At 39.7% G+C, this 18,399-nt stretch overlaps 1 protein-coding gene across 8 annotated transcripts in view; it reads right to left on the bottom strand.

The window, feature by feature from the left end:
* The window catches only part of FRMPD4 (FERM and PDZ domain containing 4), a 297,809-nt gene that overhangs the window by 32,399 nt on the left and 247,011 nt on the right, over positions 1-18,399 (bottom strand). For all 8 annotated transcript variants that reach the window (XM_074534698.1, XM_074534699.1, XM_005493444.4 and 5 more), the window contains one exon: positions 6,430-6,475. In XM_074534698.1, the coding sequence (XP_074390799.1) occupies positions 6,430-6,475 (46 nt within the window). The remainder of the gene's footprint in view (positions 1-6,429; positions 6,476-18,399) is intronic.

The following is an 18,399-nucleotide window of genomic DNA, read 5'->3' on the forward strand; positions in this document are numbered from 1 at the left end:
TCAATTTGCTAAATATTCTCAAATGAGAAAGGTTACTCTAGAGGCAAATAATATAAAGATGTTAGGCTTAATATTAACAGACACTGAAATTAAGAAAGACATTAGTAAGGAGATATTAGAATAAGTAAATAAGTGTTTTCAAGAGTATGGGCCTCTGCTGCACCAGGGAGAGTGAAAGATGCTCCCCCATGGGATGCTCCCCCATCAAGCTTAATGAAAGAACACAACCAGTGAGAACTGAGTAGTACCCTCAAAAGGAAGGTAAGGAAGGAATCAGTCCAATAACTGGTAGTACTGGATTAAGGGCTGTCAATAAGATAACACAGAATTTGTACCCTGTGGTAGCAAATCCATAGACCTTACTAACTTGTTTAACACCTGAGCTAACCTGGTTCACTGTTTTAGGCCTAAGAGATGCCTTCTTTTGCCTCCCTATCCATGAAGCCAGCCAGAACATTTTTGCATTCAAACACAAGCTCACACAGTCCATGTGCCTGAAGGCTTCAAAATTCTCCACTCCGATTGGAGAACAGCTTGCAAGGACCCAGAGTCCCAGGAAGCTCCACAAGAGGAAAGGAGGCTGTTGCAGTACATAGATGATCTTCTAGTAGCCACTCGGACGAGGGAAGCAAGAGAAGCCTGGACGGTAAGCCTTTTGAATTTCCTAGGACTCCAAGGATGCAGAGTCTCAAAGAAAAAGGCACAGGTAGTGAAACAGAAGGTAATCTACCTGGAGTAAGAAGTGAGTGCTGAGCAGCAGACTTTAAGGCAGGGAAGCCCTATGCCAAACCCTGAACCCCAGACAACGAAAGAACTCCAAACCTTCTTAGGCATGGCAGTGTAGTGCCAGCTGTGGGTTCATAATTGTGGACTGTTCTCCAGACCCCTCTATGCTCTTATTGCCAATGAGAACTGAGATCTCCAGTAGACAAGAGACACCACACGGGCCTTTCTCCAGCTAGAGAGTCCCCTCATGTCGGCTCCAGCTTTGAAACTTCCAGATGTAAGTAAAGCATTCTTTCTATTTTTCCATGCAAGGAATTGCTCTGAGAATATTAGCTCAAGACTTGGGTCCATACCGGAAGGCAGTTGCTTACCTCTCTAAGCAACTAGATGCAACAGCCAAAGGATGGCCAGGTTGCCTCAGCAGCAGTTGTGCTGAACATTCAAGAGGCACACAAGTTTATCCTGGGACAAAAATGACTGTGCTAGTGTCCCACACAGTGTCTGTAGTACTGGAAGTAAAGGGTGGCCACTGGCTTTTCACCAGAGAGGTTTCTGAAATACCAGGCCATCATGGTAGAGCAAGATGATGGAGAGATAGTGGTGACTAATATTGTCAACCCAGCTTCTTTTCTCAGTAGAATCAAGGAGAAGCAGTACACCATGATTGCCTAGAGACCACTGAAGCTACCCTACTCCAGCCGCCCAGACTTAAAGGACACTCCTCTGGACGATGCAGAGACCTGGTTCACTGACAAGAAAGCGACATTGCAAAGTTCACAGTGACTACCTGCAGAGAAGTAATAGAGTGTGGACCCTTACCAACAGGTACCTCTGCACAGGATGCTGAGATAAATGCATGGACCCATGCCTTAGAAACAGCAAAAGGCATTCAGAGTTGTGCATGCACATAGAGCCATCTGGAAAGAGAGGAGACTGTTGACCTCACAGGGAAAGAAGAGACAATCCAGCTGCTGGAAGCAGTTCGGCTACCTGAAAAAGCATATTAAGGCACACCAGAGAGTGAGCTTAAAATTAGAAGAAAGAAATGAGCTGGCAGATGGAGAGGCAAAGAAAGCAGCAAAGGGTGAGGTACAGATTTTCCTCGAAGGTAAGCCATAATACAATAATACTAATCAAAAGAGACGTACAACTGCAAGGGGTGAGCTACCATTGAAAGAGAGCTAGTAATCCCCTCCCATTTTCGTGGTTACTAGTGAAGGAAGGGCACTAGAAAACACACTAGGGCCTAATTACTTAAAGCCTTTTATAGAGTGTGGCTCCTTTCTCAAAATGACCGAGGCTGCGAGTGATACAGAGTGCACTGGAATGAAGTGTTGACTTTGAAGTAGTAATCCCCACAGGCTTTCTAGAACACACATCTGATTGAAAGGACTGTTGTATCATTGTCAGGAATCTATATGCCACTATCACTCAGGTGAGCTGATAATGTGATCCTTGCCTCCAGACTAACCTCAAAATACCCCCGGGCCAAAACTTGGTCAGACTGGGAGAGGCCATGGGCCTGTATAGCAGTGGCAAATCAACTTTTCAGAACTCCCAAGGAAAGGGGGGTATCAGTATTTACTGGTATTAATAGATACATTTTCAGGGTGGCCAGAAACATTCCCCACCAGAATTGTCAAAGCTCAAGAGGTGACCAGATCATTTTTACAAGAGATAATACCACGCTTCAGAGTTCCAGCCACAATATCCTCAGATAAAGAATCACCTTTCATTTCCAAAATAGTGCAACAGATTAGTAGCCATCTGGGCATAGATTAAGAACTTCACACCCCATACTGCCCCAATCAAGCGGCCAGGGGGAGAGAATGAATCATTTGATTAAGCAGCAAATCATAAGACTGGGGCAAGAAGCTCTTCCACTAGCACTATTGCAAATTCAAACTAAACCTTTTGAGCTAAAGGAATGCTGAATCCTTTTAGAATGCCTTATAGAAGACAATAGAATACAAGGAGAATGTCCAGAATGTCCACTTACATGGTGGCATTAAGCAAACAGCTCAGAGTAATTGAGAAACTTGTGGCTGGAACTCGGAGCAGAGAGTTAGATAGCCTGGGGTTGATGTATATGTTAAGTCTCTTACAGAGAAGACTTCGGAACCACAGTGGGAGAGACCACTGCAAGTACCTCTCACCACCTTCACTGCAATCAAAATCAAGGAGCAGAATGCTAGATCCATCACTCTCGGGTGAAGAAGGCCCAGAAGCCCCTTCAGGAGTGACACCAGGAGACAATGAACTGAGACTAAAACTTATTCGGGCAAAATGAGTATATTGCGGTCGAGAGTAGCTCATACTTTAGTGTACAGAATTGTTTTGTATAGAATTATAACTGAAGTTTTAGAACTAGAGAGTACCTCTACCCAAAGCAATGCTGAATGGCCTTGGTCCCTGGCATTTAATCAGTATACTGGATCCATAGGAAAACCTTCTGAGATAAAGAAGGTTTATATTAAACATATCTACTGTAGTAATCCACGAGAATCAAGTATGTGAAGAGTAAGAATAGCAAGAACAGGAGCTGTGAACACTTCAAGGAATCTGAAGCGAAAAAATCAAAGTAAAGTGCTTAGTCATCAAAAGGATGGCTTATGAGAGACCAGATGTAATTAGTGTCTGAACCTCCCCTGGTGTATATGAACACCAGGAAGTCTGTGATAACCTAAGTGAATCAGACAGTTAGTGTAATTTCACCCTGATACAGCCTGTAGGCAATGAATTTAAGCTCTTCTCTCAAGATTTCCCCTCCATTATCTTCTGCCCTGAACACAGTCCACAGCTTGATCTTAGCTAAGGGCAAGGTGGGTGACCAGGAGAGACATTCCTGCTTGCCACACATCTGGGAAATCAGGTGCTTTGGAGGGAGAGAGAGAAGTTAGATTCCCTGAAGTCTCTACATTTCAGAACAAACATCTGTCTCAAGTATGACCTAAACCTCTGTCAGATACACTTGTGAAGTGTGTCTGAATTTGTAGTAAGAGCCCAACACATCCCTCTGGCAGGGAGGGATGATCATAGACAGAAAGCAGTTCCTGTTCCCCATAACAAACATCTAACTGGCATATTAGAGACAAGATTAGGAGTTTTAAATAGAATTGATTCAGAAATACTGATGAATAAACTGGCTGCTGCAGCAGGTAGCCTAACAAAATTGAAGCAGCCTTTATAGTAATCTCTACTGGCAATAGGAACTAGCCAGTGACAGATTTCAAAAGTACTGCCAAAGTAAAGAAGAATGAACAAGCCGGGGACCAAGACCACAAATTGATAGTAGAAGCACTTAGTATAGTTCAAGATAATGTGTCTTTAGCTTTCAGTTGTATACAAGCACAGTTATGGATACAAGCAACAGCAGCTCTGATCATATAGGAAAGGGGTGAAAGTAATTTTCCAGCTGAAATTCAGAAAATTGAATGGGATAATGCAATTGATTTTGAAAAGAAGTTTTAATCCTGGTAGATTATAGTGAATTTCACCTATGATCCTATTTCTAATGTGGCCACTGCCTTTGTGCTTACCATATGTAATGCCCCTGTTTATGTTATCCATCCCATCATTGCCCTAAGATTAAACCATGAAGAAACAACACTCTATCCTTCAGAACATAGAGTGTGGGCACAAAAAGATGAATGAAAAGTGGCAGGTAGTAAACTTAGAATCCTGCATTACTAGAGAACAAATGAGATTCATTTGTGAAAGCAATACTGCTAATGCCCAAGATGTGTTTGGACACTGAACAGAGTATTTGTCACTTTGAAATTCATCCAGTCACTGACCAGAAAACTGTGCTCGTATATACTAGAAAAGGGTGTATGTTTGAGAACTGCTTGTGCTGCTGTACAAATTAATAGCAATGATGTTATTCTGTCTAGTAGAAACCATTCTAATCTCTGTATTTGTATTTGTAATTTTGTTAAGATTATTGAGTGTGATTTTTCGTATTTGGTACCAGTAACATCCCACCAGCTGATTACAGCCAATTACACAATGTATCACAGACTACCACCTACCCCTATCGGGGTGAACCTTACATTAGTAAAACAATTAATTAAGCACCAAGACCTATTAGAAGTCTTGAAAGAAATCCGAGAAAGTGGAAAGAAAACCTTAATTACTGTCCAACATGGTACAAAAGAAATAACCAGAGTTCTACAAAGAATAAAATACGGATAATCACTGGTGAGATGTGATCTTTGGGTGATCACCAACTGCAAATGGAACCTTTGATAAGTTGTGCCACCCTATTCTAGTTTTACTAATATTAGTTAAGATAAGCTTAAGATTATCTATTACATTGTTAATTTGGAACTGGAGAATGCTACAACGAATAGCTGTACTAACCTCTTTGTCAAATGTACATGGTAAAGCGCTAAAAGACACTTATTGTAGAAATTTTCCTTAAGTAAAAGAATTTACTTATTTCCTAGGAAAGGGGGGAATGAGACAGAATATCCATCCTGAACTAGGTAAAGTGTCTAGGAGAGGTGAAGGGTCTGTGGAGCTAAAGCTGAAGGAGAGGCCGCGTTCCAGAGACAGCAAGGAGACAGAGAAAGAAAAACAGAAAAACCACGAGGTCAATCTGCCCCCGACTTAGGAATTCCTTCGATAAAGAAGAATTAGTGCTAAATGTCATGTAGAATGAATATGTATGAACTTAATTTGAAACTGTATGCATATGCATTTGGAAGGGGGGATAAAAAGGGGACTCGGAGTCTCCAGGGGCACGCATGCCCTTTTGGAGAGTCTTGCGTCCGGCGCACGTCGTAATAAAGCATACCGGGCTTTACAACTTTTACAAGTTGTGAGGTTTCTTCTTTTCTCTGCAAAACACCTGAAAGGCTAATGACTAGTACAAAGACACACAGTTGCATTTTCAAGATGTACATTTTGGCAACTTCATCAGATGAACTTGTTTTCAAGTCTTTGTGTCAAATCCAACTCATCTCTTATTCTTGCATGAAAAGGATGCAATTATCCTTTCTTAATGAAAACTGCTGTGTATCAGGCTAAACAACAGGGAGCCAAATGGACCTGCTGAATCTGAATTATTCCTGATGCGTGGCTGAGGCCCCTCAGCAGCCTGCACTGTCCACATGGCTGCGCATGGACAGATGGGTTTCCTCCCCTGGCTTGCCTTCTCCCCTTTTTTCATGGGAGATGGTTTTGAGTTGACAGGTCATGAGCCCACTCCCACAAACCACTGAGTGAGTTGCAAAGTCACATTGCATCAACCAGCTCTGGATGGGCTCCAGTTTCTCCACTGAAGGAAACCTCACATGGGTGTCTGTCTGTCTCTGCTCTCCCTTCACCTCCACAGGCTGGAGATGCAGACAGAGCCCTCCCTTAGATAAAGTACAGCTGCTTTGCTGCAGCAGTGTAACTTTGTGGGACCAGGGCAGAATCAAGAAAAACCTAGGAACTGCAGCAAACAAGAAATTGAAGCAGAACTCAGAATTCTGCTCTATCACTATGAGTTTAAAGACTGTTATTTTCTAATTTACTAATGTAGCCTTTGAGTAGAGGACACAGTAATGCCATCTTAACACCACCTTTAATACACAGAGCCCTTATTGCACTTCTTTTTATTGCACAGATAATGCAGGGACACAAGCAGAATACGGGCAGAAAAAGAAGCTGCTATGTTGCTAGGAAACTAATTCAGAAAACATTGACAATACTTACAGGGTAAGGTTGAACAACAGTGAGGAGGATCGATTCTTTGCAGCTTCTATAAAAAGAAAAAACAAAGCAAAATCAAGTAAAGAGTCATTCTTTCATTCACTATTGATAACCTGCTTTTCTTTTTAATGGAGGAAACTGCATTAATATGGAAGAATGTTTATTACAATGACATAGCAGAGTATTACAGAGATTAATAATATGCCAAAATAATGACACATATTACTAAATAAGTTTTTTCCAATCTAATAAATTGAATTGGCCTAACAGTGCAGCTTATGCTACAAACTTTTTGCTTCATCAGAGAAACCTGCATGCTGCAATAATGGTTGTCTCTAGCAAGAATGAAGTAACCTTTGATTAATTGCATTGGTTCAGCATCTGTAGTCCATTAAATTCTTTTACCTACTTTACAAATGCAAGTCACTTTTATACCATCTAGCTCTTGTACACTTGAAGCCAAATCTTTTTGAAACAGCAGCGTTTTTAAAACAAAAATGAGGACAAAATTTAACCTCCATTCCTTCTCTAGCTCACCTTTTTAAATGGGGGGGAAAAGACTAATGTTTGGTGAATACTCCCATTAGAATTTTAAGTTTTTACAGAATTGCTAAGGAAAGGTTTTTCTTTAAATTTAAACAGCTCTTCTTTATGATGAAACTAGTAAATGCAAAACATATGAAAATCTCTAAAAATCCACAACTGATTTACAGGATAAAGAGAAGAAATTATTACGAATCTTGATGTGACCAAGTGGCCTGGACAAATAATACATATAATTTAATTATTGGTAGGTAAATGGGGGTGGTGGGTAACTGTGGAAAAGTAAAGTGGAAGGAAGGAAGAAAAGGCAATCACAGTCTATATCTTTTGTATTTTCTTTTGATCAGATGGTTGCAGTGGGTGATATTAGTTAAGAAAAGGTCAGCTGCCATTTTGTTGAGACAGAATTAAATTTCTATTGGTTTTATTACTTTCAAACATAAATTGTTTATTTATGTGAGTTACCACCTGACTAAAATTGACATGGAACTGATTTTGCATGCGTGATCTCTTGAGCAGAACTAACTAAAAAAAAAATCATACTGCATTAGTTGTATATAGGGTCACCTTATAGGAAAAATGACAACTCTGATATGCAACTTAAAAGCCAAAAGGCAAAAAAAATGGAGGAGAGAATGAAGGCCTAGTCAGAAAACTGTTCTGGAAAGTCAGTCTATACTTGATGAAGCAAACACATTACTAAATGCCAACAGGGATAACAAATTCTACTTTTGCCAAAGCCATCAGTCACGTAAGGAACAAAGTCTAATATAATACCATGTAGCTAAAAAAAAATTACTAGAGCTTCAATTTTTTACTTCTTTTATTAGATATTTGCATCATTACCACATTTTTTTGGGAATATACAAATGCATGTTAAGAAAGGTAATTTATTTCAAGAACCTCATAATCTCTGTGCTATCCACATCTATCCAATTATGATTGCTATATTAACCTAGGCAGGTTAGTAGACATAAAGGCTCACAGTTGTTAGTTTGGGATAAACTGCAGCACTGGGATAACTGCACCATGACCAAGTGATCCTTTCAATTACTTTGAACTCACTACTTTATGTTTCTCATGCTGTGTATGATTACCGCCACCACCTCTGCCTCTGCCCGCAGTCCAGCTATGCTAGAGAGTTGTCTTTAAAAATAAAATCAGCTTCTCCTGAAAATGCTTTTCAGCTATTCATTATTCTTGGATTAAACCTGTCCAGGTGTCAGGCTAGGCAAGATTCATGCTAGAATAGAAAGTGTGTTTTTTTAACTAAAAGATCAAAAGGTATATTTGGTGGAAAAGACTTTCTTGTAGGATAAACACTTTCATTGGAAGGATGCTAGACTGGACCATACACTCAACATTTAAGGTTATAATAAGACCCTTTGGAGTATTTTTTTAGTTTCACCCTGAAATGTCTTTCCTAATGTGCCTAAATTTAAAAAAAAAGCCTATATTACAGTTATTTTAATACCTTTCATACTCACTTAACAACTACCTAATTATTTCTGTGCTCTTTTAGAGTCACTTAAGACCAAACATCTGCAATACCAGCTTAGAAAACAAGCTGCTGACTTTTTGAGTGCTCTGCCATCTCACTGGCTAACGCCAACATCACAACAAAATATCTTCATGTTTCTTTCATTTCCTGACATTAGAATCAAATAGTGATAACAAGGCTGAAAAATCTGATGGGAATTTGTGATTCATCTCTCTGTCCTTCTCCGTGTCCTGCGTGGTGATTATATTTGTCCATTCTCACTACTCCTCACAGCTACTTGGGCTGCAACAAGAAGAGAATATAGATGGTTTGAGAATCAAATAATGTCTATTATAAAGGTTAAAGTTGCATTACTAAGTATCAGGCATCTCGAGCTGCATGAGGCATTAACATTCAGCTACAATGGCAGCCTCTGTGAACTTGAGGCTGGAAATCACTGCCTCTCCTCTGCTTCTTGCTAGCTGGAAGAGAGGAAGGGCAAAGGCAGGTGAGGCACATCGGGGGAATCCCAGTGTCTGAGCAAAACAGAATAAGTGGGTCTGTTATTCATATGCATCCTACAGCAAACATGGCATATGAATAGAAAAAATATATATGTTGCTCTTAAGAAGGAGAAAAGAAAAATTGCTTATGCTAATTTTAAAGCTTTTAGCAGTTTGACATACTAGAGGAATACTTGGTTTCTTTCACACTGAGGATGAACAAATAAAGAATTAATTAAAGCTATAATAAATACTATAATTTTCAGGGAATACAATTCAGAAAAATCTTCTAATCATAACTTAGCTGTTTCTTCGCAATGATCAATAAATTCTGAAACTCTTGATCTGAAACACTTTTCTCTGCTATTTTAAAATCATCTGTTTCAATTTGGGTCTCACTATTGATAAGAAAGATCTGAATTCCACAATTGTGGATTTTGATGCCATGATCTGTAGTATGTTTACAGTACATTTTTGAAGTAAGGAAATGGAAATCAGTGGGTCAAAAGCTAACTAAAAAATGCAACAGGTTACCTCAAATGCCCTATTCAAAGCTAAGGAAAGTGGAAATTATCTTTTAGTATTATGAATATTAACACAGTATTAATGAGCAAAGGGTTTGCAAAGTCACTCTATTGTGGTACATTTGAAATTATTCCATAGAATGAATCACACAGTTGGCAGGGACTTTAAAGTAATTTAGTTACAACTAAGGATCATTTTTATTTGAGTTGTATATACTTTTTAAAATAAAACCTGTTTTGCAGCACTTATATTCACCTAGAGAAGTTACAAATTTCACTTCCCCAGGGTTTTATCAAGAGAAGTTCCTGTGGAAGAGTTTTCCCCAGAGATCCAGGTATATTTATTTTCAGGGATGGTGACATCCTCTGGAAGGATCTTGGTGGGACAGAGTTGACCCAATTTAAGGCAGTTTCCTCATTCTCAGTTGTTATTACACAGGACAGACACACAGAGTGAGCCTTGAGCTCCTGTGATGATGCCAACCTGCCTGAGTTGACCTGGGGCACCTTGATAAACTATCAGACAAAATCAGTACTCATGGGCACCTGTGAAACAATGTGGAGGGATCCAGGGAGAAAGGCTTTAAGAAGGGTGTGCTGGGCTGTTTTTGTCACAGGAGAAGCGGCACTGTGCAAACAAAAACACCCAAGCTAAAAGCCCTCAGCACCAGACAACCCTCCAGCAAGAGCCACGGCATGTGGGGTTCTTCCCTTTCCATTTCCAAAGGCAACTCCACAGGACACAAACTGCAGGCAATAGTTCCATGACTCTAATTGACAAGTACAACAGATTAAACCAAGCTGGAAGCCATGCTACTATGGGCAGATACCTTTTGTTCTTTTAATTACATCTACCCATAGATAATCACTGTTTTAGCAGCAGGTGAAGAATCAGACCTCTCCATGCCTAGGACGATGTTTTCCAGAAATTTTTTTAGGTGAATACAGAAAATTATACTTTCTCTGGAGGTTGCCAATACTTGGAAGAACCAACTGCTGGAAAAGTGGTAATGGGATTTCAGTCTCTGCCTTTTCAGCTGACCCTTGGGAACTCTCTCTGAAGATCCGGTACGCAGTGAGAGATGGCATTCCTGCCATCACACCATGCAGGCAAGGAAAGGTACACTACACATGGCATTACATCCCCAGCTCCATCTCAGAAGACAGTTGCAGGAAGCATAGCAGGAGGCTCACAATATAAGGTACATCACCACAGAGATGAGGTCTGGGGTCCCAATTTAGGGACGACAGGCAACATGTAACATGAAATAGAGTCACAGAAGTCATTGAAGAAGTCACAGAGAAATCATATGAGTAGCCTCATATGAGGCCAAGGTACCAATCTTTGGGTTCAGACATATGAAGAACAACTTCAGAGATGAGCATCAACTTGGATACAGTTTTCTGGAGGTGACAGAGCACAGAATACAAAGACCATAATGTCCAGGTCTTATTTTTGGAGATCAGAATGGTGCATTGTAGTCCCTGGTATCAGAAGGCAGAGACATCACAATCACATTTGGAAAGCTGTGGCTTCCCTGTCTGCTGATGTTAATGATATTACCTGTCCTTAGCCTTGCTGTCAAAGGAGTGAAATACTTTTGACATCCAAGCAACTTCAACTTGTGAACTCCTGAACCCTACACTTTAATTTGCATAGCCTGCTGCTTCACAAAGTCATTAAAATTTAAGTGTGCCGTCAAATATTTGAGGGCTTGCAACAGCAAAAGCAATCTGCACAAGAACTTGGGAATTTTGCAAGAATCCTGATTGAATGCCTGAGCCCTAAAAACTGTGTAAGTAATGGATGCTTGAAACAACCACAGACACATAAAGTATAAAACATATAAGGATGGGATTATTACAACACTGCAGGATCAAACAACAGCAGAAACACAGCTGAATGAAAAGATGCTCAGATTCAAACATAAATAACTTCAATAATAGCATACTGAAAATTACTGTCAAAGCAAATTGTGCTCTGTATAAATGTTCTTTATTTTAAAGGCCTGGCATGGTGTGAAAGTCAATCTTTAAAATTGTCACAGTCTGCTGCTGGCACTAATTGGAACCCTTGTTGGCAATCTCTGTGAGGGGTCAAGGAGTGAATGTGTCTGCAGGCTGAATTACACTCACTTCCTCCAACAAAAGTGGTCCCTTCAGATCAGGGCTGTGGCACACTGGTGGGCTTTCATACAGCAGATGCCATCTCAGATACCTCTGCAATAAAGGCTTTGAGAATAAAGAAGCCTCCTCTTCTTTAAAGCTGTTCATCTGTCAAGCTTTCACAGGTATACCAGATTCACACTGTTTCCTTCTGTACTGAGGCACTGTGGGAAGGTAAGCCCTATAAAGTGGTTGAATTTCAGTGCTGTATGACAACTATATTTACCTCTTATCAAAATAAACCCTCCTCTCACAAATACTCAAGGTTTTCCAGTTGCTCATATTTTCAACTTTAAGGCTGTTAAAACTTCGTAATTGAGTTACCAAAATGTTGGTCTAACCTGGTAATATTGGTAAATACCTGTGTATGCTGTAAATACCTGTATATGCTGTTAGAGGAGGGCTTTGGCGAGGCTGCTTGAATACCAGCAGCAGCATTACACTACTAACTCCTGAGCAATGTTACCTGCTCCTTACTACACTGGAATCCAATTAATTCTTTAGTGCACCTCAAAGTATTGGTGATATTCAGAAAACTTGACATAGACAAAGATGCATTTTTTGGACAATCATTTTCCTACTTACACAGATTTATGATGGCCTCCCTCAACCCCTGAGAGCACTTGGGGTTAAACTTCAAGACAGAACCAATAACATATTAGGAGTTACTACACTGGAGTTCTCTGATCCAACAGAAGCAGTATGTGCTTATTTTGGTCAGTGTATCAAAAAACAACCAAGAGCCAGATGAGCATGTGTGTGTATCCGATGGACTGAGACTGACACCAAGTCCAACTGTTGGCATACCACTGCCAACACCGTCACCACGTCAATTAATCCATGCTGCATGGAGATGCCATACAGCCAAGGAGAAAAATGTAGTGCTTATTCCCCTATTAATTAATTGTTCAGCTGTCCTCTTCTAATTAGACTTTCTACACATTAGTTTTAAAGGATGAAAGGCAGACAAAATGAGATAATATTGGTCTCTCAGGTCACTCATCCAGGTCAACGTTCCAGTGCTAGTTTCCTCTATCATTAACTGCCAAAGTCTCAAAAGCTCTGAGGAAACGTTAATTTTCAAAGTGTAATGAAGAAAATGAATATGAGGCAGTCCCAAGATGTCTATTGATGACATATCTTCAGAAATAGTTCTATGGAGCTTTAATACAACACTAGCAAAGTAAAATATTTACAGAAGAGGTTGGTCTCACCATGGAAAGGTCAGCCTGAAAATTTCTCATCTTTATTTGTCAGACTGTGCTGTTCCCATCAGACTGCAATTACTTTTAAATGGCATTCCTGTGAGCATTTTGTGCAAGCCCTTTTGGACAGTTTCTAAGTCAGCTAAGTGCAATTCTGCTCTCCATTCAGCAGCTGTCCATGCACGGATCCAGCAGACACACAACACCTGCCCACTGCTCACAGTGTTCAGGGATGTTAAACCCACAAAGTCAGTCTGGGTTCACTCATTCTTTCCACTGGCATTGTTATTGAGGATGTCCAGGAACTTGGGCTGCAACAAAACACCAAAGCTCCAGAACAAAATGCTCAATATGGTAAATTCTAACCATCCAAAAAAAATCCACCCCAAAGCTGATGTGACAGACTATGCTTTGAAAGAGTGGCATGAACCATTCACCTGAGGAAGCCACCAGAGACCCTCACAACCAGCAATCGTTATTAAATACATTTCAATTTCTTCATCATTTCTTATGTTCAGCTTTCAAAAATGGAACCATCATGATATTTCTATAGTAGCATACATTTTCATATAAAGTTTAATTTTAAAAATTCTAAATGTAATAACATTTGTTTCTACATTTAGAAACATTTGTAATAACAATGTTTCTAAAATAACTTCTAAATTTTTGTAACTATATATGCATGGTTAAACTGAGTTCAGAGTTCACTTACTCAGGAGAGAGAAAGAAAAGAAATACAACATCTTGAGAACATCTCTGTAGAGGTCTCTTATGTTCCTCCACATTATCTGAATTAGAATAAAAGAAATTTTGATATGCTCTCCTGAATTTCCAGCACTTGTTCAGATATCTTGATGCAGTCACACAGTCTCTTGAATTTTTATTTCATTTTTGTTTCAATAGTGGAAACAGATAAAATAATGAAGGTTAAAGCTGAAGGGTATTATGAGACAACTTTTCAAACCATGGATATTGGTGTTACTCCATTATTTATCTCAGTATAATACAGAGATTATCAATATTATCTAGCAATTGAAAAGGATGTTTCAAGGAGTAAACATAATTCCAGCATTCACATAATGAAGCCTTGTTGATTTCTTCTTCTTTCTTTCAAAGAGCTGCTACGTAAATTTTCATTTAGAAAAGAATTTCGGTCTTCTGATGGCTTATTTTTAATGCCTGTTTCTGCTGACACTATGTTAGAAGGCAACAATCACCACTTTACTCAATAATTTTTTTTCTCTAGTTTGGATGCAGCAGATATCTCAGGCTCCATGAGAAGAGAAAGTTTTGAGATAATTTGTGCTGGGCTATTTCTCTTCATTTTAAGTACTAGAGCAACTTAAACTTAGCCTAGAAGTCAACAAAAATTTCATGGCACAATTAATGACTATTTTTGCAGAAATGTAACTGTGCCCAGGTTAAAACTACACTGATGAATGAACAAGCAAGGTGCAGCTCTGCTGTCACAAACCATCAATCCAAAGCTGGACTGGAAAGTGACTGCCTATGGATTTGAAGGAAATTCAAATCCCTTGCTGGGATGGCCACAGCATCCTCTGGAGCACGAAAAGCAATGTTGCTGTCTTCACAATGAACACTGGCTCTAGCAGAGCTCTTGTTTGCTTGCCTCGTCTTCATAAAATGTAGGCAATTGATATACTGATACCAATATAATGCAAATATTGCTTCATTAGCACATATATCCTCCCAACAGTTTCTCCCCTACTCTGATTTTTGACATATACTTTGGACAGAGATCTACCATACATGCTGCTGCAGTGTTTTGTATAGTTTTGTATAGTATATTCTAAATACTATGGATGTTAAGAGATCAATAAAAACAATTATTTAATAAAATGCATTATCTAATGCCAAACACTTTGAATAAATAATTACATCAATGAATTAAAATAAAGACTAGTATGACTTATTGTTCCTTGCTGAGAAACAAGGAAATCACATACTTTAGAATTATACTTCAAACTGGAAATAAGAAACTAAAAGAGAAGACAGTTGAAAATGTCAGAAAGTGTAGAGGAGCAATGCTGGTATCTGTACAATTGCAAACAAGATTTATGGGAGTTACACATTAAAGAGGACGAAAGATCACTAGAGATGAGAAAATCTTACAGATATTTTTACTATGTGACAAATTAACCATTATCTTTTATGATCAGAGCTTCATTTTCATTTGTACTGAAGCATTAGAAACCATTACAGCTGCTATTCATAATCTGTACGGCACTGGCATTTTCATTTTCACATTTGGGCATTGTGTATGTAGTAATGAAAGGTCAGGCATTCACACACATCCTTCATCCCTGTAGCTATTAAATTTTTTCTTTCCTTTAATGCTTTTCAAAAAGCAGAACATGAGATAAATTTTGCTGATTAAATGTTAAATGCTTTAGGATCATCTTTTTTTAGAGAGTTATCTGAGTTTTTATTAATAATGCATAACATTCACTTAGAGCTATTTTGTGTCGGAAGTCCTTCACAGCATTATCTCAGCTCGAAGTAACTCAGCCAATAAAGAAAAAGAAATTAAAAAGAGGAAGATACAATTGGAAATGAGATAAAGCTCTTGAATTCTGAAGAATACTGTATTTTCAAGCACTATATTATATACTGTTCTCAGTTCAATATTATTGGCTTTATCATTGTTTCTTAAAAAAACCCACATTCATTCAAAGAGTGATGGTATTTTTCTTTCAGATGTCTGAACACTATTACTTTTGCTTTTCAGTCTTATTTGCTTTTTTGGGACCAAACTATCTCATCCAATCTAAGAGCATCGCAATCCTTTGTTATGGAACACAATGCTAGAATAATGTTTTAAATAATTACAGATTGCTGGAAATGGCTTTAAGAAGTAAATGTTAGAACAAAACAAGACTCAATTCCTCATTAAGAAAAGTTCCAGCAGTGTCTTGAGCATTGTGGGTTTTATTATTAGTATTACTGTAATTTTCATTATATCTGCAAGGTTAGACAATTGATGGACACTGAGCTGCAGAGACTAATGCAGAATGATTTTTGCTTACTGCATCTGGAATGGAAAATTGATTGGTCAGATGCCAAAGACATACCCATGTGCCACTGGAACAGTATAAGTGATGGCAAACGTGATTTTATAATGATTTGGAGGAGCAGCCAAAGGGGCTACCTTCTCAAGCTACCATTCACATAGCACGTAATTCAGACTGCAGTCTCAAAGTACAGTCTTTGGTTATATTTATAATCTCAAATATTATTTAATTTATTTAATAAGTAGACTGAAAGGAGAAGAAACTGAGACAGAAATTCTGCCAGACAATTAATCACCTGTTCCTGGTAAATTGCATTAGTTATTCAAAGTCCTGCCATGAATATATACCATATATCTGGAATGTTTCAAATCCAAAGGTTCATCCCTCTTTTTAAAAATTTATTTAAAGGAAAAATTTACTTACTGTGCTAAAATCAGTTAGATGTAGCTTTAAAAATCTATTCCCTTTAAAGCTTTGTCCAATCTTTCAAAATCATATTATTAATTGTCATTTAATAAATCTTATTATTTATGCTGGTTAACCTAAAGATGCATTTATGCTGCTATATCCTTTACTATTTTCCCTTTTTATGTATCACTAGAACAAAACATAATTTTTTAACATTTTTCTTGGGATGAAGTTTCTCTGAAAAGTTTCAAAGCAAATGTATGCTGCTTATAAACATGGTTGGTAAGATAAAACTTAAATTATACTTAAGCAGAAATTCTTCCCTGATAAATGCAAATATATTGTAAATTATAGAGGGGGAACGGATGTTTGAAAAGGGGAGAAGAAAACTGCCTTGCAGACTCAAACCAAGCATAAAATGCTGAATGGTTGCATTCTTCTATCCATACACAAAATGAAGACATAATTGTAGTGCAGTCGGACACAGAGATGTGAGCTCTAGTCTAGATGGGTAACACCAGCAGTAAAAATACGATGCCAGTCTCTTTAGTATGGGCTCTAAAGCCGCCCACGCTTGCCTTGCCGAGCCGATGTTTCGGTACTCGCACCCGGCAGATAAAGTTCGCTCGGGGACACGATTCACACAGGCACAGGTGCCGTGCCCGGCCCGCCCAGCCCGCCGCCCTCGCTGCGCCGCAGCAACAAAAAAAAAAAAAAAAAAAAAAAAAAAGAAAAAAAAAAAAAAAGGAAAAGGTGAAAATTAATCAGTTTATCCCTGTCCTCTCCCGCTCCCTAGGAGCTGCGGGTAACAGTCAGGGCTGGAGGGAAGGGCAGGAAAACAGCTCTGCTCTTCAGGAAAACAGGGGGAGGAGGGAAGCTGTTCACGGGGGAGGGGTGAATGCATAACTCACCACATAGCTGCAGGCAGAAGGTGGTAGGAGGAAAGATGCGTACTGGTGTAGGAGGAAAAGAAGAAGGGACTGACCCTATGTGACTTGCTAAATTGATTTCATAGGTATTTCGTGCGTAATTTATTTGGTGTACTTGCTCAGCGTGCGGCTGACAGGGCGCTGCTGTTGCGGCCCGGGAGAGCCCGAGGCGCCGCCCTGCAGTGGGAGCTCCGAGCGGCGGCGCTGGGACCGAGCCTGTCCAGGCACAGCCCCTACTCCTGGCACCGCTGCTCTGCCGAAGCAAGCAACTACTCAACACAAAACAGTGAATCGAGTCGTCTTGTGCAAGCCCTCTCTAAGCAGAAGCCATGGTAGCGAAGGGGCAGGGGCCATGGCCACTGCTGCCTCTGGCTGAGGCTCTGAAGCAGCCAGGCCTGTCCATGACCATCTCCCGGGGCACAGGCCGGGCTCGCTGTGCCAGGGCTCTGGGATGGAGCACTCAGACACTCACCGAGAGCTACAAATGAACCGAGGTGAGAGGTGGCAACCGAGTGGCTCTGCTGGTCCAGCCAGCCCCCACACCCATCCAAACAGGAGATTCACCTCGAGCTGTCTCAGGGCATGAGGTACCACAGCTCAAAGTGTCAAAAGCACTTCTCTAGATGCTTTCTGAAATCAGAGGGTAGCTCCAAATAGCTTCTCCTATCCTTAGCAAGGTTATGGCAGCTAGTTTGGGCTAAAGGCTTGGTTTTAAAGAGTTGGAGCTCATAGAGATGAATTTTCAATCAGGTGTGAGAGAAGTTTTATTGTTCAGGAATTACCCTGACCTGTCAAACACACAAAGAGAACAACAGGCTCTGTGGGCTGCACTCAGGGTTTTAGGCACCTTGAGTCATCTACCTGGCCTTTGGATACTGCAGGGCTTGCTCTTGTAGTCTGAGCCAACCCATGGTATTCTGCATAAAAATGCATCCTTTATTAGCCATGTAAACAACTTCACCAGGTTTGAGAAGTATGCAGCATGAAGGTGCCCTTCCTACAGAATAACTCCTATAAAGAGCAACCTTTGGGGCCTGCAGATTTCTTCTCTTGGATGAACATCCCATTTTCCTCTTGAACAGCTTGTACTTTTGTTTCATCCATAGTATGTTAAGGACTTTCATTTAAAGCTAGTTCATGAACTTAAGCCATCACAAATATCCCTCACTTCAGCTGCAATCAT

The sequence above is a fragment of the Zonotrichia albicollis genome, chromosome 2 (genome assembly GCF_047830755.1).
Source record: "Zonotrichia albicollis isolate bZonAlb1 chromosome 2, bZonAlb1.hap1, whole genome shotgun sequence".
NCBI lineage: Eukaryota > Metazoa > Chordata > Aves > Passeriformes > Passerellidae > Zonotrichia > Zonotrichia albicollis.